The 21,000-nt window shown below is 36.3% G+C and overlaps 1 protein-coding gene across 2 annotated transcripts in view; it reads left to right on the forward strand.

Moving 5' to 3' along the window:
* The window catches only part of UGGT1 (UDP-glucose glycoprotein glucosyltransferase 1), a 51,707-nt gene extending 31,946 nt beyond the window's left edge, over positions 1–19,761 (forward strand). For both annotated transcript variants that reach the window (XM_014064244.2, XM_014064245.2), the window contains 14 exons: positions 254–333; positions 767–956; positions 2,432–2,590; positions 5,177–5,262; positions 6,156–6,240; positions 6,590–6,678; positions 7,291–7,395; positions 8,908–8,992; positions 11,381–11,563; positions 13,117–13,277; positions 13,438–13,552; positions 15,602–15,718; positions 17,678–17,846; positions 18,832–19,761. In XM_014064244.2, coding sequence (XP_013919719.2) covers positions 254–333; positions 767–956; positions 2,432–2,590; positions 5,177–5,262; positions 6,156–6,240; positions 6,590–6,678; positions 7,291–7,395; positions 8,908–8,992; positions 11,381–11,563; positions 13,117–13,277; positions 13,438–13,552; positions 15,602–15,718; positions 17,678–17,846; positions 18,832–18,857 — 1,650 coding nt within the window. In that variant the 3' untranslated portion in view covers positions 18,858–19,761. The remainder of the gene's footprint in view (positions 1–253; positions 334–766; positions 957–2,431; positions 2,591–5,176; positions 5,263–6,155; positions 6,241–6,589; positions 6,679–7,290; positions 7,396–8,907; positions 8,993–11,380; positions 11,564–13,116; positions 13,278–13,437; positions 13,553–15,601; positions 15,719–17,677; positions 17,847–18,831) is intronic.
* The last annotated feature ends 1,239 nt before the right edge of the window (positions 19,762–21,000 follow it).

The raw sequence follows: 21,000 nt of genomic DNA on the forward strand, positions 1-21,000 counted from the left end.
AGATAAGAGATTTGAATTAACACATTTAGAGAGGACTTTGATTTATCACATAACTAGCTTTTAATTTATCTTATGTTAGCTACAGTATATGTGTAATATCAATTAACAGACTAATAAGTTCTTCCCCTATAGCAAATGATGAGTGCATTTCAATGTTTATCAGCTAGTAGACAGAACATTAGGGATATGAAAAGAGGAAGAAATTAGTACTTTAATTGCATTTAGATTTATGTGTCCTTTTCCCTCGATTTAGGTATTGAACAAACTCATAAATATGAACCTCAGAGTTTTTATGAACTGTCAATCCAAACTCTCTGACATGCCTCTGAAAAGGTGAGGAATAATAAACTGAGTCAAATATAACAGAATATAGTAATACTGATAAAATGTTATGTTTACTGTGCTTTTAATGCTACTGTTGAAAAACTGCAGGCTGCAGCTAGTTACTAATTTTATTTTTATTAACTTTGTTAAATTTATTTTTGTTTTCACTCTTTCACTGATGAATTGTTTGTCTGATGTTAATCTTAAAACTAGAATTAACCTCAGAGAATCAAGCAATAAACAACAGTCCATTGAAAGAACTACACAATTCCCTACCCCCACTAATACTAACAGCTACTGTATATAAACAGAGTAGCAAACCCCACTCCCTTCTAGGATGAAGTGGTTATCTAGTCTGGTAATGAAATGTCTGCAAGCAATTAGCAAGAGAACAAATGTTTAATATTAAAACATTTAAGTGTTTGTCATCTTTACCTTTTAGCTTTTATCGCTACGTTCTGGAGCCAGAAATTACTTTTACAGCAGAAAAACACCTTATACCTGGACCAGTTGCCAAATTCCTGGATATGCCTCAATCACCATTATTTACTCTGAATCTAAATACTCCAGAGAGCTGGATGGTGGAGTCAGTAAGAGCATCATATGATCTTGACAACATTTATTTGGAGGAGGTAAATATATTAATATGCATTCAAGTTTTAGAGAAGGCTAGAAATATTCCATTTGGAAAATAAAGCTTTCAGCTAAGACCTTTTAGTCAACTGATTGAAGATTAAAATCTGCAATGTCTTAACCAGTATGATGATTTGGAGGATAAGATGCACATAATTTATTTGCTTTTATCTTCCAATAATATACACTGATTTTTGTTTCAAGGAGTTTGATTTCTCCAATATAAAATAGGCTTTTCAACAAAGTTTTTTTTTATGCTGTGATATTAAATGGCAAGAAGATAAGTGAAGCTGGCAAACGATGAATGCTAATTGTTAAATAAACTTAACACTGGTAATTGGGACCAGCAACTCCATTGTTAAGCAAGTCAATTGTAAAATTGATATTGTGTGTGTGCCAATTTATGACAGCAGTTGTGGCTGGCACAACTGTTAGACAAATCCTGCATGATTGCAGCATCTCGCTGTCTCATGATCTCCATTTATGATCTCCTGCCAGTTCCCCATTGACTTTTCTCGTTGGAAGCCTACAATGAAGGCAGCAAATGGAGATCACATGATTGCAGAGTGCTGCTGCCATCATAATTGTGAGTCAGTTTTCAAATGTCTTGTGACTGATCATTCAGTGAAGACTACCTATATCAGTAGAGTCTCTTCAAGCATTTTCCAGAACAATTATTCCAACTTTGTACTCCCCAAATGAGCTGGCATTGCAAGTTCCAAAATTCTTTCCCTGGCATAATTATTAATCCCATTTGCTGGGAATTTAGGATATTGTAAAGTCCGGTATCTTTGAAGAATATATAGTTGTCTAAGGCTATCTTAGTAAGATGGTTGCAGAATCTAGAATTGAAAAAAATGTTTATCCATTGACACCAGTTTTCCCAAACTGTATAATATTCTTCCTTGTCCCTTAACTCCAATGTGAGTTTATCCATCTCTGTGCAATCAAAGATCTTTTGGATTATCAAACAGTCTGTCGGCATGGTATCACTTTTCCAACATTGTGCGATTGTATTATTTATCAATGGATAAATAATAGGAACATGAAATGTAGCTTAGAAACATAGATGTATAGATATAGGAATAATTAGGAATGTATAGAATTGAAAAAAAACCTGTATTAATATAACAATTGAACATAGCATATGTTATGTTAGAGTTGCCTCCAAGTGAGCTGGGTCTGTATAAAATTAATAATAAATAAAATATCTGTAGCTCTTTTAGTGGTAGACATTTTCTTGCAATGCAGAGTTGTGAATATTTGGGGTATATATTACTGGGTACAAATCTAACAAAAGAATGGTCTTCTTAGTTGTAGCTATCAAGCCTGCAATATCACATTATCTAAAATTGTAAGATAGACTTATTTATTTTACTTTTCCTACTTCAGCTGTAGCTTCTTGATGCTGATCATTGTTTTTAATTATTAAAGTGTTAGAATGCTAAACTAGTGATTATTTCTTTCTACACAGGTGGAGAGTGTAGTGGCAGCTGAGTACGAATTAGAACACCTCCTTTTGGAAGGGCACTGCTATGATATCACTACAGGGCAGCCTCCCAGAGGTCTTCAGTTCACTCTTGGAACATCAACAAACCCTGTTATTGTTGACACCATTGTCATGGCCAATTTAGTAAGTGACTGACCATCTTACTGAAGTTTGATAGAATGCAATGTGAAATAGATTCGTAAATGTTTAATTGGCCACGCATATATCAGACAGTTTTATAAAAGCAAGCAATCCATTTTCTGGAATCCAAAATTCAGAATATCCAATATTCGCCTTATATCTCATAGCGATGGCGAATCTTTTTTGCTTATGTGCCAAAAGGGGGGGAATGCAGGGGGGTCATGCCACACCCATAATGCAATGCGTGACTCCCAGCATGCATGTGGGCATGACAAGTGCGACCCCCCATTTTTTGCATTCTTTTTTCACCTCCTCAGGCTCCAGAGGCTTTATAGGAGGCTGGGGAGGGCAAAAACAGACTATTCCCCCCCCCCCCCCGGAGGCCATCCAGAGGCTTCAGGAGTTTCCATGAAGCCCCTGGAGCGCAAAAACCCGGCCCTACGAACAAACCGGAAAATCAGGAACGGAATTCCGGTTTGCTTGTAGGGCCGGTTAAGTCCTCTGGAAGGTGCCTGAAGGCTCCGGAGTAAGCCTTAGGGTCATTTTTCATCCTCTGGAGCCTTCAGGGAAGCCTCCAGAAGGCCCCTGAAGGCTCCGGAGGGCTTAAACTGGCCCTATGAACAAACCAGAATGCCGCTCCCAAACTTTTGGTTTGCTCATAGGGCTGGTTTTTTGCTCTCCGGAGGCTTCAGGGAAGGTCCTGATGCTTCTCGTAGGGGGAGGCTGTTTTCGTCCTCCCCAGGCTTCTATAAAGCCTCTGGAGCCAGGGGAGGGTGAAAATGGCCTCAAAAAAAGGCTAAAGTCAGCTGGGCAGCGCGCACATGCGCCCTGGCCAGCTAACAGGGCAACGCCTCACGTGCCCTGACAAATGGCTCCACGTGCCACCTGTGGCACGCATGCCATAGGTTCGCCATCCTGGGATATGCCATTCTCTTGTTTTATTCCTAGGCAAGTAATCGTGTAAAGAAAAAAAAAGCCTAACTCTAACCCTAACTTTCACAAAAAAAAAAAATTGTGGCTTTTGCTCAGCCAGAAACATAAACTAGAGACTAGGTTGAATTAAACATTAAGCATTATAAATAATTTTAAGATTTTTTGAAATTGTTTTTTTAAAGCATCTTGCAGTCATAACATAGAGAAAATAATCTAATAATAAAATACAATTCAAAATAGTAAATTACCCAGCTAGAATCTCTCACAGCATTTTAGCTTCCTTTTTTAAAAAAAGAATCTGGGTGAGAATAACTGATACTCTCTTGAGATCTTGGGAATGACAGAATTCATATTTGAATAAATATCTATAAATTCTCTGGAGAAAGAAACTCTGTTTGGAAGAGTTAGCGGTAAAAGGAAACTTGGCTGCCAAAGAACATGGTAGCTGGAGATCAATAAAGCTGGCACCAGCCGGAGCATAGAACAACTCAAAGAAATAGTGCAATATTGGAAGATGTGAATAGACCTGGCCTATAGAATTGCCAAGAGTCGGACACAACTGAATGGATAACATCATCATCTATCTATAAAATAAGTATGTTAGGATTTACGATTGAGTCTAACAGCTGATAGGTATCTAGTTGGTATATGCATTTGGTATTAATTCATAAAAGTATCTACAGCCCACCATCTTCCTTTGTTTCTGAAATGACTGGAACATGAAGAGACAAATAATAAAAAAATAGAACTATTTTGTTTACCTGGTTGTATTACATCTTATCAAACAAGAATATCAACTTGCATTACAAATTATATTTTAATGTTAATATACGTAGTAGGAATGATCCACCATAAAGAGATTTCTTTCTAGTATATATATATATTCTCAATCCTGATCAAGATATCCTTTGTAATTATATATTTTTAAATTTGAAAATTTTAGAGAGAGGGAAAAATGCAAAGCTGGTGCAGTTCTAGGGTCAAACTTCAACTTTTAAGGATGTAAAAATGTTTTTCAAATGTAATTTTCCCATATATACTGTATTTCTAAGCATCTTAATAGGGTAACATTTGTAAATCATACAATTCTTTGTATGATCCTTGAGATTTTATGGAAATCCTGTAATTCTTTTTAAATATTTTTTCTTGTATTGGTTTCAGATTATATCTTATTATCCGGTGTCAAATCATATGTCATTTACATTACATACATACTGTATGTATGTCTAGGATCTAATTAAAGCTTATTGATAAGATATTTTAGACATTGGAGGCTGGTATCTATTTGTATTAAGGATATAATATTTTCTGTGCAATGAATAATTTAAAGATAAGTAACATGCCAGGTTTAGTGTAGCGGTTAAGGTACTAAGCTAGAAACTGGGAAACATTAGGCACAAAGCCAGCTGGGTGACCTTGAGCCAGTTGTTCTCAGTCCTAGGAAGGAGGCAATGGCAAACCACTTAAGAAAAATCTTGCCAAAGAAACTGCAGGAACTAATATTCAGGAGTTAAAAAACTGACTCAAAAGCACACATGTGCACACACAGCTTGCCAAGTGAAATCCAGTTGAATTAGGCATCATAATGGGAAGTTTGGTACTTGGTAAATTGCCTGAGGTCAACTAGAATGTTTCTTTTCCCTTTCTCCTTTTTAGGGATATTTTCAGTTAAAAGCCAATCCTGGTGCCTGGTTTCTGAGGCTCAGAAATGGAAGGTCTGATGATATTTACAAAATTTACAGGTAGGTTGGTAAAAATCCTGATTCTACTTCTTTGTTTCTATACTCTGTAGGATATAGCGATTCCATCAAGATGGCATTGGGTTATTTATGTAACATACAGTATTTCTATGCTACCACAATAAAAATAAGTTTGTTAGCAAGAGTTAGCAAAAAATTTATATAGTGTTTTTCTGGATAGAAAAAACCCCACTGTAAAACATCCACTTAAAACCTCTACCACAAAGGCGCTATAACAAATCAGGGAAAGGATCTTGGAAACAGCTCAGTCTTCAAGAGTTTTTTGAAAGTCCAGCAAAGAAAGAGCTACCCTGATTTCCATAGGGAAGCAATTTCAAAGAATTGGCACTGCATTAAAAGAACCTGGGTGGTCTTATGAATTGGCACTTCAAATAATTCAAGAGTCAGGTTGGCTTCATTTCACTTCCCTAATTAAATTATTGGACAGTTTTGAATTTGAAAACTTCTGAACTTAAAATGCCTCCCTCCTTTAAGTTTAGAACAGCTGTTCCACACTTAACTAGAAGTGTGAAGTGATGTTCCAACTATTCCAGAAATGCCCTGATGTTTAAAGCTTAATTTCAAGCTTTAAACAACTATTCTGAATTCAAAATAAGAATATTTCTTTCTCCGGATTTTGAAATATTTTGAGCAAGTTCATTTGAACTTTAAAACTTTTACATTCATCAATAGTCAGGGTTTTTTTTGTTTCATACATAAAATTTATATGAAGGTATATATCCATAGTTGGATTAATACGATTCTGAAATAGAATTTGGGGAAACATAAACTATTTGAAATAAAACTAGTTTTGAGCCAGATTTTGACAAAGCAGAGAAAAGTGGCAGCAAAATAGTGATTACAAAGCTAATATTTTAAATGTAATTAATTTTTAGTCATGATGAGACAGATTCTCCTCCAGACGCCAGTGATGTTGTCGTTGTTATCAACAATTTTAAAAGCAAAATTATTAAAGTGAAGGTGAGTTTGAAAAGGATGGTAAAGTACTATTTTCAACAAGATTTTCCTTATATGTTTCAAAAAATATTTTTATATACGGGTATAATTTGTAATTTAGTTGACAAAAACCCAGACTATTAACAATGTTAAAAGAATTCTTTGCAGTTTTGTATAAATATACTTAAGCTAATTTACTATTTTCTCTTTGTCAGGTTCTTTGTGTTCTCTGAGTTTAATTTTCTTTTAATTTTTTGATGACATTTCATTAACAGATGTTTCTGCAAGAAGAAAAAGAAGCTCATAGATCACTAAGAACCCAACACTTCCATCCTTGGCACATTATATTCTCCTTTGTATTCTGTCTTTGTAGGTTCAAAAGAAGCCAGATATGCTCAATGAAGATTTACTTAGTGATGGTACTAATGAAAATGAGTCTGGATTTTGGGAATCTCTGAAATGGTAAAGATACTTGCAAGTCCTTCATTACTTCTTGAATTTCCTGAACCTAATTCCTTACAACATAATTTTAGGAATATTTGGAATCAGTTTATATTATTTATCAATATGTTTCTATTAAAGCCATAATAAAAAAGATAAAATAATAAAAAATGAAAGGGACTCGGTGATTCAGTGGCTAAGACACTGAGCTTGTCGATCAGAAAGATCAGTGGTTCAAATCCTTAGCGTCGTGTAGCGGAGTGAGCTCTTGTTACTTGTCCCAGCTTCTGCCAACCTAGCAGTTTGAAAGCATGTAAAAATGCAAGTAGAAAAATAGGGACTACCTTTGGTGGGAAGGTAACAGCCTTCCGTGCGCCTTCGGCGTTTAGTCATGCCGGCCACATGACTATGGAGATGTCTTTGGACAGTGCTGGCTCTTCAGCTTTGAAACGGAGATGGAGCACTGCCCCGCAGAGTCGGGAATGACTACCACATATGTGCGAGGGGAACCTTTACCTTTTCATTAAAGCCACTGTTTGCATAATGACTAGTAGTTAATAAGGATGACATAACATGAAAGAAACCTTTTTTTAAAAATTGAGCATTGCAAAAGTTTTTTCTCCGTTGTTTTAGGGGATTTACAGGAGGCCAGAAGAAAGAAGAAGTGAAACAGGATAAGGAAGATGTGATCAACATATTTTCAGTGGCATCAGGGCATCTCTATGAGAGATTTCTTCGGTAAGTCTAGAATTAATTTTATTCAAATTGTAAAATGCTGCTTATACATGGAGATTTGCAGGATTTTTTGTTTTCTTCATTTATTAGGTTTTGAAGTTTATTTTACACACGATTCATTCTGATAAATAAGAGAATAATTTTACAATTATGGATGAATACCATTGTAGAATTATAAGGGACAGCCTGTGTCAAAAAAGATCCAGAGGAAAAAAATCCACAGCACCCGTAGAGAGATTGTTGTACAGATCTTACCATCCAAAAGTTTTTGCTTATATTTAAATGAAACCTCTATATCTGCAATATATACCTCTTTATTCTGACTTCTAATTTCTAGTTTCAGTGGCAGTGGAAAATTCTCACCATTTTCCCTGTGGTACCCTTTTAAGAAATGAAACACTAATATCGTATATGTTTTATTTTAGTATGATCCATATCTACATTGGCTTTTTCTGTTTCCTTAGTACAAAGGCTATGCTCTTTTCTGGTTTAACAGTTTTGTGCTTACTTTTGTGCTTAGAGTATTAAGACATTAATTCTGCATTCACTCATGAGCTTTTGTTAGGTGGTGATGAGAGGCTTCAAGACGCCCACGGTTCATTTTTAACATACATAAGTACTGATGTTCATCTCTAATGGGCCTTCAGTGGAATTTCATGAGCTTTATAACAGTTGGTATCTGACTCAAAGAGTAAAAATCTTTTTGAATTTTTCAAAGAAAGCGTTAGTCTAGATTATTTTTTAAAAAAACCTTACCACAGTCTTTTAATGGTGTGTTTTAAATTAGCATCTACTCTTTTTTAAAAATTTCCTCCCCCCATCTGTCAACTATGCATTTTCAGAAATTCAAAACACCTAGTCGTAGAAACCAAGAGGTGTCAGTAAAGACTCAACTTTCTAGGTTTGGTCCTGACTACATGCTCAATCCAGAAATATGAACCCATGTTGAATACATTCCTTAAACGTTTTCCTACTTTTATATCTGCATCAAGTTATTTTTAAGCGATCTTAATTAGTGGGAAATCAGAAATTCTTACTAATCTGTTGAGAGAATACATAGAAAGTTATCAAAGATCCCTACGATTTTCAGCCTATAACTGTTCTTAAATTATCCAGAATCATTCTAGCCAATCAGAAAAAAATGATAATTCTAAAATATAATGTATAATTATTTTAAAATCATGTGGAGTACTTCATTTTGATAGACCAATTTATATAATCTCATTTAGCTTCTGATACAGCAGTGCTAATGGGAAATCCTACAATTTTGTGTGTTTTCATTCTTTAGAGCCCTTTGTTTAAGAACAGTTTAAGCAATTAACTAAACTTTTTATCTCCTTCCAGTGCTCTCTTATAGTCAGTTTGTTAAGATTTTTCATAAGTTTGCAATTACAGTTACAAAATAGGTGAAAAATAAGACATAGAGCTTTAAATTAGTTTTAGATTTTATTTGTTGTATTTTATCTTATTTATTTATAATGTTTGTTATATTATTTATTTTATTTCCTTTGACAGCATAATGATGCTATCCGTGCTGAAACACACAGAAACTCCAGTGAAGTTCTGGTTTCTGAAGAATTATCTATCACCCACAGTTAAGGTTTGTTGTAAGAAAAGAAGTTTTCTATTTTATATTTTTAAGAATTTAATTACATTTATTTATTTAATAATAACATATGGTTGACCATGTTCCAAATCATAACTTAGGTGGCTCACGGAAATAGTAAAAACAAAAACAAAACAAAAATCACGCACAAAAAACCAAAAATATTTGGGGTAGGGCCAGCTTTTTAAGGTCTGGTGGATCTGGGAGGGGAGAGTGTTCCTTAGAGCAGGGCCACTATTGAGAAGGTGCATTTCATGGGTCCCACTTGATGAAAACATTTGAGAGAAGGTACCTGGAGTGTGCCCATCCTATCCAGCCTGGTGGAATAGGCAAATATACCTAGGCAGAAACAGTTCCTCAGATAACTTGGCCCCCTCCCAGATAGGGCTTTAAGGCTAATCGACAGCATCTTGAATTACACTGGAAAGAAACTAAGTCATCTCAAGTCAACAACAGGGTTGTAATATGGGCAAACAGAACTGCCCAAAACAATCACAGGCAAAGTTCTGAGCTCAACAATAGGCAACTTGCTTAAAAAGCAGAAATGCTTCTGCTTTTGCTTCAACAGAGCATTCAATCCATAGAAAACAAATTCTCTGCATTTCAAGCAACTCATCTGCTAAATCTCTTTTCTAAACTCCAAATGTTCCTGATTTCTTTTTCCTTTTCATATTCTTGTTGCCTGTATCCCAAGATCTTCAACTATTCCATGTTCCATATTTTCTTTCCAGGGCTGTTTCTCATTTTTTCTACACAGATGGGTCCCCATCCATTCATTTCCCCACACTTTCCCATCTGTTCTTATTTAATCATTTCAATTTGATAATAGGTAGTTAAAATGGTTGAGAGGGGGGAGTAAGATTTTGAATCCAGGTTATGGAAAATCCCAGCTAAAGAATACAGCTAGCTAGAATGCAATTAGTCTGGAGACATATGTTTAATTTAGGATGTGGCTCATTTATTGCTAGAACTCCAAGCATATTCCTAGCTATTTTTTTTCACACAGAATATCAAACAATGTAAGAAAATGTAGTCCATTATTCACTTTCCTCAAATTGGAAAATATAGTACATTTTAGAATCATTACACATTTTTTGTGCTAGGAATATAAAAAGGTGGTAAAGGTGAAAAATGTGTCAAATTTCATACATATATTAAACAACATGCATATGTATATATCTTTGTCTGTCTGTCTGTCTGTCTGTCTGTCTGTGCCTGCCTGCCTGCCTGCCTGCCTGCCTGCCTGCCTGCCTGCCTGCCTGCCTGCCTATCTATCTATCTATCTATCTATCTATCTATCTATCTATCTATCTATCTATCCATCCTGTTTTCCCGAAAATAAGATCTCACCGGATAATAAGTCCAATCAGGCTTTTGAGAGCCTGTGCTGAAATAAGCCCTCCTCTGAAAATAAGCCCTTTCCAAAAATATTGCAACACAGCAGCAGCCATGAGGTGACCATGCTCACTACCTCCTGCACTTCAAAAATAATAAGACCTCCCCGAAAATAAGGCCAATGCTTATTTCAGGGGTCAAAAGAAAATAAGACCCTGTCTTATTTTCAGGGAAACACTCGATCTACCTTCCTTCCTTCCTTCCTTCCTTCCTTCCTTCCTTCCTTCCTTCCTTCCTTCCTTCCTTCCTTCCTTCCTTCCTTTCTTGTAAGCAGGCTTTCAGATCTATACCTATACATACCTATATGTACTGTATATACGTGACTACCTTCCTACAAGCCAAAAGTGGTTTCTCTACCATATTTCAAAGCAATAATGAATAGTGATTGGAAATGAAATTGCTACAGTCATTATAAGTAGAGATCAATACTATTGTGGGAATGAGCTTAATTCTAGTGAGTTGGGAAAAAAGCTTCTATTATATTTAATTGCAGAAATTTCTCTCTCTCTCTCTCTCATACATACATTCACTCACACACAAACACCTCTTTGGCAGCATAGATAACTAAGAATAATTTCTTTGAGAATAATACTCTGCTGGAAGGAAAAATATCATGTGGATATGTTCCAGTGTATCTCTATTGCTGGTTGTTGTTGTTGTTCCTATTTTAAAATCCTATTTTCTGGGTAATAGAAAGGACAATACACTAATATCTCTTAATTTCATCTACTTATAATCATTTTCCCACACTAAAGTCTTTGCTTATAAGAAATGTAGGAATGCAAGAAAATTAAATTTTGTTGGTTATGAGACTAATGCAAAATGTGAAGATTTCTGATTTTACCCCTTGCATATTTACCATTATCCTTGAATATTTTTCATAGCCAAATATCTAGCTTTCTTAAGAATAATGTAATATATCCTTTATGGGTTTTTTGGTAATTTGTGTTAGAAGCTGTTAGGACAGTAACTAATATTTTGTTCCAGGAATTCATCCCATATATGGCTAAAAAGTACAATTTCCAGTATGAGTTTGTCCAGTACAAGTGGCCACGCTGGCTTCACCAGCAAACAGAGAAGCAACGTATTATCTGGGGTTACAAAATTCTTTTTCTGGATGTGCTTTTCCCCCTCGCTGTTGATAAATTCCTTTTTGTGGATGCTGATCAGGTAAGTGGTTTTGAAGACTCAAATGTTATTTATTTTAAAAAGAATGTCTGCGGTGTCTTTTTTAGCTAGGGCCCCCTACAACTTATATTTTAAAATTTTAAAATAATTTATAAATTTCATAGGTATTTATAGGTAGAAAAAATAGCTGATAAATGTAAAACCTCTTGAAAATTTAAGGGGATAAAATTATTGAATAGCACAGTTAAATCTAAAGAAGTAAACTACATTTCTAATTTCTTTAAAGAGAGTGTTTTACAGTTTAAATGCTAATATACAAAAGGCCTTGTCTTGATGGTGGGACGTTCATAGGTATATCTGAAACAGACTTATATGAGAACTGAGATCTAGAATCCAGAATGTTTAAGGCTTTATAAGATCAGCCTCTTGGATACATACTTGGACACACAATAGTAGCCAGTGAAATTGGATCTAGAATCATAATTCAACAAAAGTACAAATCAGAAGTAGTCTGGTTGCCACTTTTCACAATAAGTTCAGTTTCCAAAACCTCTTTAGCATAGCTCTACATGTAGCACAGCTGGTAATCTGAATGGTGTTTAAGGTTTTGATTGCTATGGCTAGCTCCAGATGAGCCACAAATAAAAGATGACCCACTATAGGGCCACCTAATCCTTCATGATTGATACCAAATGACCAAAGCTGCAAAAACTCAATCCTGCATTAGATTATCTACTGACCAAGAATACACTTGCCTTAAGCCACTTCTGATTGATTATTATTTGGCTTCCTACATTAATGATTTACATAGTCTTCTTAATGACAAGAAAATGATGAGACCTGACCCCAGAATTCAGGATGATTTCTTCCAGGTAATGAGACTATGGGGATTCTTACGGAAATTGTAACAGATCAGTAGGATAATATTCCCTTTAGCACCATTTTTTAGGAGATAGTGCTGAGGTAAGATCAAAATTAATCCACCAAATTCCCATATTTGGTACGTGCCAAAGAAAGGCCATGTTTGACATATCCAGCAAATGAATATTGAATTCCACGCCTATGTCCATGAAGATTTTATATCATATCCTGGGCTTCTGATTGGACGTTTATTATTTCCCCCCTATAAAGCTTGGAACTTGATTGTCTTCATTAATTCTAGCTTTTTTCTCAGAAAAGAAATATTAAAAATCAGCATATAGTTTACTGTGTGATGAACATGGTATGGGTCAGTACAGAGGAAAAAGTGCTGAACACTTTTTTCATCTATACTGATCTACTGCATGATAGTTGCAAGAAACTAATGGAAAGGAGTGGTGATATGGAAACCTAGCTTGCAAGCAAGCTCTCAAATGATTTTAGGAGATTAAGCAACAGTTGGGATGATTGGGAAGTTTGGGAGCATATAATAGTATTTTGAACATACCCTTTCCCATAAAAGTCCATATATTTAGGGTATAGCTTTTGGGAATGGATGGAAAAGTATTGTTGCCATATATCATGTTTAATTAAGAGGAAAGTGGCTAGATAGAGATCCAAATTCCACATGTCCTATGGAATATCTAAAATTTTAAACGGAACTATTTTTTCTTTAGATTGTGCGTACAGACCTAAAGGATTTAAGAGATTTCAACTTGGATGGAGCACCTTATGGTTATACACCTTTCTGTGAAAGCCGCAGAGAGATGGATGGCTACCGATTTTGGAAGTCAGGATACTGGGCAAGCCACTTGGCTGGAAGAAAATATCATATTAGGTGATAGATTTGCACTCCAAATACTTCTGATCTATTTAGACTGAGAGTAAATAGTAAATTTATTTTGAAAGTTACAAATAAATTCCAATGTGAATTTATTTTGCATTTTACTTATTTAGTGTACAGGTGACTCTAACAGCTGTTCTTTCTCTGTTCTTAGTGCTCTTTATGTTGTAGACCTTAAAAAGTTCAGAAAGATAGCTGCTGGAGATCGACTCAGGGGACAATATCAAGGACTTAGCCAGGATCCAAATAGCCTCTCCAATCTCGATCAAGTAAGTTTATCTTCTATATATATATACTTCCAATCTTTTGTTCAAAAGAGATGCAAATCTTACAGTAATGCTGCTTTTTTAGATAATTTCCCCTCATTCGTGGCGGATATCAGATTCCAAAAATTTGAGTTTTGCAGACACATTGCTATTCTGTGCAAAATCAACCCTTAGAAACTTGTAGAATGGGCATTCCTCTATAAAGCTTTGTGGGATACCAATATAAGATAGGTTAAGAATAACAAATATTAAGGAATAATGTAGAAATTAAGAAAGATAATATTTTGTGAAGAAATGCATTATGGTTACTAATAGGTGGACAAATAGGAATATGTTTTAGTGGCATGTGGACTACTGGTTATAGGTCTACAGGAAAGGTGGTAGAAAGGAAGCATTCACAGACTACCATCCCATCCCCTCTGCCTACTTTCTGAAATATATGGATATAGTTGTTCCCAAAGCAAATGCAATCCATCTGGGTTAATCAAGCTGGCATCCTTATTCTTGATTCAGCAGATGCCACTTGTTTCCTGGAATTTAGATGGGACAGAACAGAAAATCTCCCTTCCCTAGCACTAGGTTTTTAAACAAAAGTGTTGTTCCTTGTGACAGGATGAATAGGGCCAAAAACCTTGGAATATATGGTGCAGTACAAGTACAACATTAGAGTAGTGACAAAGAATTTTAATGTTAACCATAGCGCAAAATATGTACTTAGCAAATAGCATAATGGAATCAAATTCTGGCAGTTTAGGTTATATACAATAGTGGCAACTATTAATTCAGAAAGAGAAAAAGAAAGTACAAGTGAATGTAAAACTATACAGCTAAGTAAAACAGCACTGAATTCAACCACACATACACAAAGTCAACACCAAAATTATTTTGCTATCCTTTCTCAGGCCAACTTTATCTTACTAGTTTCAGTTCTCTCAGGACTTTTGCCATAGGACTGAAATCTCAAACTCAGTTAAGAAATCTGCTCCTTCATTTCTTGATACACTGAGGACTTACAGCCAAGGCTACAGGACAAAAATAAAATCCATTTGTTTCTTCTGGTTAGAATCCCACCCCCTGCCTCGCACTGTAAGAAGAGAAATGCTTTTTAGAGCTGTAGAGTGTATGAACTTCCAAAGTATAATCCCTTAATCTGCCATAGACACGCAGCTGAGCCATAGTTGCCATCTGTTAAATGCAAGGTACAATAACTCAATATAATTTAAGAACTTCTGGATTTCTTCAGTGATATGATTGCAGATGAGATAGGCTCAAAGGTAATTAAAGATAAATGTTTTCCGTTGATGCTTGGTTTTTTTCTCGCATGCTCATCCTAAAGTTTTATTGTTTTACTCTACATATTCTGTGCTCTGAGAAATACAGCTCCAGTGTATTCCTTAATATAATTGCTTGTCCCTTAGGGCAGTGTTGGCTAACTTTTTCCCCATCACTTGCCAAAAGCAAGGATAGGGCAGGGGGGAGGTCATGTGCAGGTGTGCCAATACCTATGCGCTTGACACACCCCCTCCACCGCACGCGTGACCCCTGCCCTTCCCCCCACTTTTGGAGTGCAATGGACCCATTTTTCGCCCTCCAGAGGCTTTCTAGGAGCCTGGGGAGGGCGAAAACAGCTTCCCCTGTCCCTCAGAAGGCCCTCTGGAGGCTTCAGGAGGCTTCCCTGATGGGCAACCCGGAAGACCATTCCCAAACTTCTAGTTTGTGCGTTGGGTTGTTTTTCACCCTCCGGAGGCTTCAGGGTGAAAAATGGCCAAGAAAGAAGGCCAAAGTCAGCTGGCCAGTGTGCACATGCGTGCTGGAGCTGACAGGGCAATGCCTCGTGTGCCCTAACAAATGGCTCTGCGTGCCACCTGTGGCACACATGCCATAGGCTCACCCTAGGGCATTTTTTTAAAAAAAAAATTGGTCAGCAAACATTTTGTAATGTGTGCAATCCGTTTGTAATGGATTAATTTTAATTTATATGGAACTGGAATGCATTGAATTTTTTTAAAGAAAATATGCAAAGAAAGAGAACTGTAAATTTTTGTTTTATAGGATTTGCCCAATAACATGATCCATCAGGTCCCCATTAAATCACTACCACAGGAATGGCTTTGGTGTGAAACTTGGTGTGATGATGCTTCAAAGAAGAGAGCAAAGACTATTGATCTGGTAAAGTTGCTTCATTATATTGTGTGTGGAGGGGGAGCTTATCTGATGAATAGGAGTTCACCTGCCTGCCAAGTGGCCATTCAGAAAACCTCCAGTAGGAAGGAGCCCAGCATGTTTTTAGGCAGACTGTTCCACTGTTTTGCAGCTCTTAGTTTAAAGATGTTCCTCCTAATATTCACCCTGAATCATCTTTCTTTTAATTTAAAAGTCTTTTGTCCTTGTCTCAGTTTCAATGGGCCCTGACTTCTGTTACATGTGGCAACTTTTCAGATATTTTTATTCCTTTTAGTTTTATTTTTTGCAAGCTAAACAACCTCCAGTTTCCCTAACTATTCCTCGGGATAGCTTTTCTGTGAACCTACACCAATATTTCCATGTCGAAGGCCAGTCCCCATCAAGTATAGTCTGGCCAGTGTATAAAGTACAATGGAACTACTATCTTCTATGAACTGGGCACAGTGCTTCGCTATATTTAGTTAAGGACTACAGTGGTTTTATTAGCTTCTGGAACATTCTGCTTATTCATGTTTAGCATCCAAAAGCATTTTTAGGTCCATCTCATATGAGCTGCTACTAAGCCAATTCTTCTTACTCCTCTTTACCAATTAATTTGTTGGCTGGTCCTTGGTGTTCTCGGAGCTTTGTTGTTTTCTTGCAGAAATTTTGCTATCCAAACCAGGTAGCATTAAGGCCCACTCATCATTGGCTTAATATTTATCATATCTAGGTTTTAAATTTGATGATACAGTAAGAAATTAAAGGTATAATTATTCTTTTGTGGATGATCTTATTAGGAATTCATTTTTTAAAAAGATAAGATTTTACAAATCTGAAAAAAAATCAGCCCATGGTAGTAATAATGAAACTGAAAAAGAAGTGTAATATTGATTTTCTATTGCTGTTATTAATGTATAATAAAAATATAGCTATTGTATTGCTATAGTTATATATTTTATTAATCGTGCTCTAAAAAAGAAAAGAAGACTTATGGAAATATGATAGCTGTCTTCAGTTATCTGAAGGGCTGTCAAGTAGAAGATAAGGCAGAATTATTCAGAATTATTTCAAAACACGTCAAGAAATAATGGCACTAAATTATAAGGAAGACATCGGAGAAATGATAAAGGCAACAGCTGTTTAACAGTGGGATATATCCTCTTGGGAGTGTTCTGACCTAGACTTCCCAAGAGCATGAAGCAAATTCCTGGTTCTGACAAAAACCTCTTTTATTAATTTACTGTGAATTCTGCTCATTCACATCCAGCAAAGTCTTTCAAGGGAGGATTTATTGTCACAGACCTTATCTGGCTTAGAGTGCTGTGAGGCCGATATCTGCAAAACTTGGCAAGAGAGTCACAAACCAATTAAGCGAACTAATTGTCTTCTAAAAACTCTACTTCCCTTTCGCTCCTCTTTTATTTCCTCTGGGAGACGGCATTCAGCGTCCACCTGTGGCCTTACTCCCAAGTCGATGCCTGTTCTTTAGCTTTTCCCTTCATCTGGCAACTCTGTGCATGCGCACACTGGGAACAGGTTCCAGCTGTTCGTCTGTCTCACTGATGTCTGCCTCTGAAGGCAGCTGATAACTGGCTCTCCCCTCTCTGCGTCTGACATAGAGCCCTCATCAGAGCCTTCCCCAGACTCCAGAACTGGCCCATGTTCCTCCCCAACCTCCTCACTGTCCGAATCTGCTGCCAGTTCTGCTGGCCATTGGCGGGCCACAACAAGGAGATAGTAGAGTTTCCTCACCAAAAGGTCTTAGGCAGAGCCTACCTAGGTATCAGTCAGGGGTACTGCAGTAGTGAAGCCCTTTATCAGGCAAGTCATTAGACCTGATGATATCAAGGTCCCTTCCAACCCTGTATGATTCTATGCTTGAATGTTAAGTTCTCAGGGAGTGTTCAGTGTATTTTCCCCTTATGTGTCCCCATTGCCATTGACGCATGTGTTATATTGCAGTGTAATAATCCAATGACAAAAGAACCCAAGCTGCAGGCAGCAATGAGGATTGTCCCTGAATGGCAGGATTACGATCAAGAAATTAAACAGTTATATAATCAATTCCATCAAGAGAAGGAATCGGGAATATTAATTACAACAAATGAAACTGAATCCCAAAGTCAGAAAGGTAATTATTTTTCATGGCATTAAGAAATATCTACAGTATTTTTCATAGAAATTGGGAGAGACATGATTGCAAGAAGGTAGAAGGGGACTAAAGCCACTGTGTCTCCATTTTTAGAGGAGAACTTAAATGTAAGCTACATACTTCAAGAACTGGCCTTATGTAACTTTTTGAGTCCTTTTTAACTGAATAGGCAATTACCTGTAATTTGAGCTCAGTAAAAGTATAGAAATGGAATTACTTTTTTTCTTAATATTGTTTGTGGGTACTCCTTGCTTAACATTCATTCATTCAGCGACTGTTATGATGGTTCTGAACAAAGGATACTAATGAATGGTCTTTGTAGTTGTGTCCCTGGATTCACATGATCACAATTAGTGAGCTTGGCAATTAACCCGAAATTATGATGTAGCTGCATCCCCCCCCCCCCCCCCCGGTGACATGAACATCCTTTGTGACCTTCATTGTCAGTTTCCGACAAGCAGAGTCAATTGTGAAGCGGCAGGAGATTGCAAATGGCATCAACACAGGATTTGCCTAACAACAGCAACGGGGACTGCAACAATTGCCATTGTAAACAGGATGTTGTGTCCTACAAACATGTCACTTAGTGGCCAAGTTCCCAGTCTCAATTAATATCAGTGTGAGGACTACCAGGATATTGTTCATGAATGTGTTGCATAATTGTTCATTTATGAATTTGAAGGGTTTTTTTCCCCTGAAAACCAACCATTCTGCATTTGTCTCTTTATTAGCTGTAGGTAGAGCTGTTGTGTATTTTAAGTATGTTTGTTTTCTAGTTGAGACTTCTCTGTTAGAAACAGAAAAATGTAATAGAAGGAATCTTATTTATTTTATATATTTTATTGATTTGCCATAACAATGCATTAACTTTCAGACCTATGTTATTAATGGCATTTAAATTATATGCGGTTATTGTATTTGTGCATCTTCATATTTCTCTCTCTCTCTCTTGTTTTTTCTACAGACACGCTACTGCATGGGGAATTATGATCATGGTGACATACCGAGTGAGACTATTTCATAGACAACTTTTCTATCAAATACTAGTTTTTCTTAATACACTTGCAAAACTGCTGAGTAAAATGGAAGGTGTGGGTCATGCATATTAATTGCAATTCAATTGATTCTGACAGATTGAATGGGAACTGGATTATTTGAATTAGCTGAACTGTTTTTCTTTGCACCTGTGAGAGATTGAAGAATCTACAGAAGGATATGGAAATTGAGTAAAAAAGAAGTGTGGTGAAGAGCCTCATTTACCAGCTTTTGGTCAAGTCTACCACGCTATGCCAATCTAAGTCAATACGTCTCTACACCTTCCTCAGGAGTCCCGAGAAAGGGTAGCTACCTGGAGGATAAAATATGGAGAATACACAGGCATTTCCATCATTTCAAGATGCTGAAGCAGAGAATGCTCTTTCAGATTTGCACAGGGATTTTAATGATATTTTGGACTGATTAATGCAGTCAGAAGTCAAATTGATTTCTTTTTTATCATAGCCTTTGTCCTAATGGGAAAGCCACAGTTCTTTATTTAAATATATTACATTGTGAATATCACCCCCAGATAACCCATAACTGAGCAAAAAATGTCAAAAGCAATCCACAACTTTTGAAATATATATTTGCAAATGTGTATTTTAATGAAGCAGACTTTCTGTGGTACTTAACATCTTTTTCCACTGACAACCTGAAAGGACACTTCTCTCCAATTTATCGAAAACTGCAAAATTATTAGGGCATTAAGACTGCTGTAATTTGTCATCGTTCACTGAATGTACTTTTTGTTCATGCAAATCTGTGGAAACGTTTTGATTATGTAAATTTGATACGTTTATTTTTCCCCCCCTCAAAAAAAGCGATGTCAGGTGAATAAAGCCTTAGAGTTCCTATATTTTTTTCTTTAATTCTTCTCTTGTGGATCTGATATTTCTAATAATTGTCTTGTTTTTGCATATTATATATGCACAACTTTCTGGTCAAATTTTCAATTGTACAAACACATTTATTTAGATGTAAAATGGTATCTAAGGAATGTCCAATCTTATAATGTTCCCTCCTCCCCACTTGTAATACTTTTTGTTATGGCTTTTCAGATGAAATAAGCAATTTTTGTAGAAAAATATCATATTGTGGATATATTGAACAACTGCCTGCAACTTTGAAATGGTTTCAAATACTTTTAACTTGTTTTTTTAATATAAAAATATCTGCTAGAAGGATTAACATCAGGGGGGAAAAAACCACCGCCAGATAAAATCTAATCTGTGTGAGTAAAAAGTGTTTGCAATTCACATCTAATACTGAATATTGAGAACAAATTGCAAGCTTTTCAGTGCAGGCAATAATTTCTAATTTTGCGGTCATATTATGAATTCAATGAATTATTATTATTATCAGGTTATCTCTAATTCTACAGTGTAGAATTTAAAGTGCAGTCTTATAAGGTTCAAAACATAAAATTATATCATAATACAAGGACACACTATAATCCCTCATTTGAAAAGCCATGTTTTGGTTTGTGTTGAAATGTTTAATAAGCTAAATACACATAGGCCTCACTTGCTAACCACTCAGTCAGTGACCATTCAAAGTTTGACCACAATTGAAAAAAGACTTATGACTGGTCCTGAAAGTTTCAGTTATTGCAATGTCCCTGTAATCACACAGTTGCGATTCAGGTGCTCAGGAACTGGCACACATTTATTTATTTACTTATTCAGCTTTTATTTATATACCATCTTTATTATTTTTACAAACAAGGTGGTGAACATATCCAACACACCTTCCTCTTCCTATTTTCCCCACATGAGGTGTGTTAGCCTGAGAGAGAGTGACTGGCCCGAAGTCACCCAGCTGGCTTTCATTTACAAGGCTGCTTGCTGCATTTTGCAGTCATACGATCACCATTTGCAACTTTCACGCACCGCTTCCCACAAGCAAGGTCAGTGGAGAAGCCAGCGGAAAATTAAAAGTCACAGACCCATGAGGTTCACTTAACAACTACAGGTGATTCCCTTAACATCACAGCTTAACGATTGTGGTCAGAACTGAGTCATAACTTGGCATGGTCACGTGACATTTCACTTTACATCCACATCACTTAGTGACAGAGTCACTGGTCCCAATTGTG

This window comes from Thamnophis sirtalis, unplaced genomic scaffold (genome assembly GCF_051295495.1).
Source record: "Thamnophis sirtalis isolate CommonGarterSnake01/CBP01778 unplaced genomic scaffold, rThaSir2_p1.2 scaffold_11, whole genome shotgun sequence".
NCBI lineage: Eukaryota > Metazoa > Chordata > Lepidosauria > Squamata > Natricidae > Thamnophis > Thamnophis sirtalis.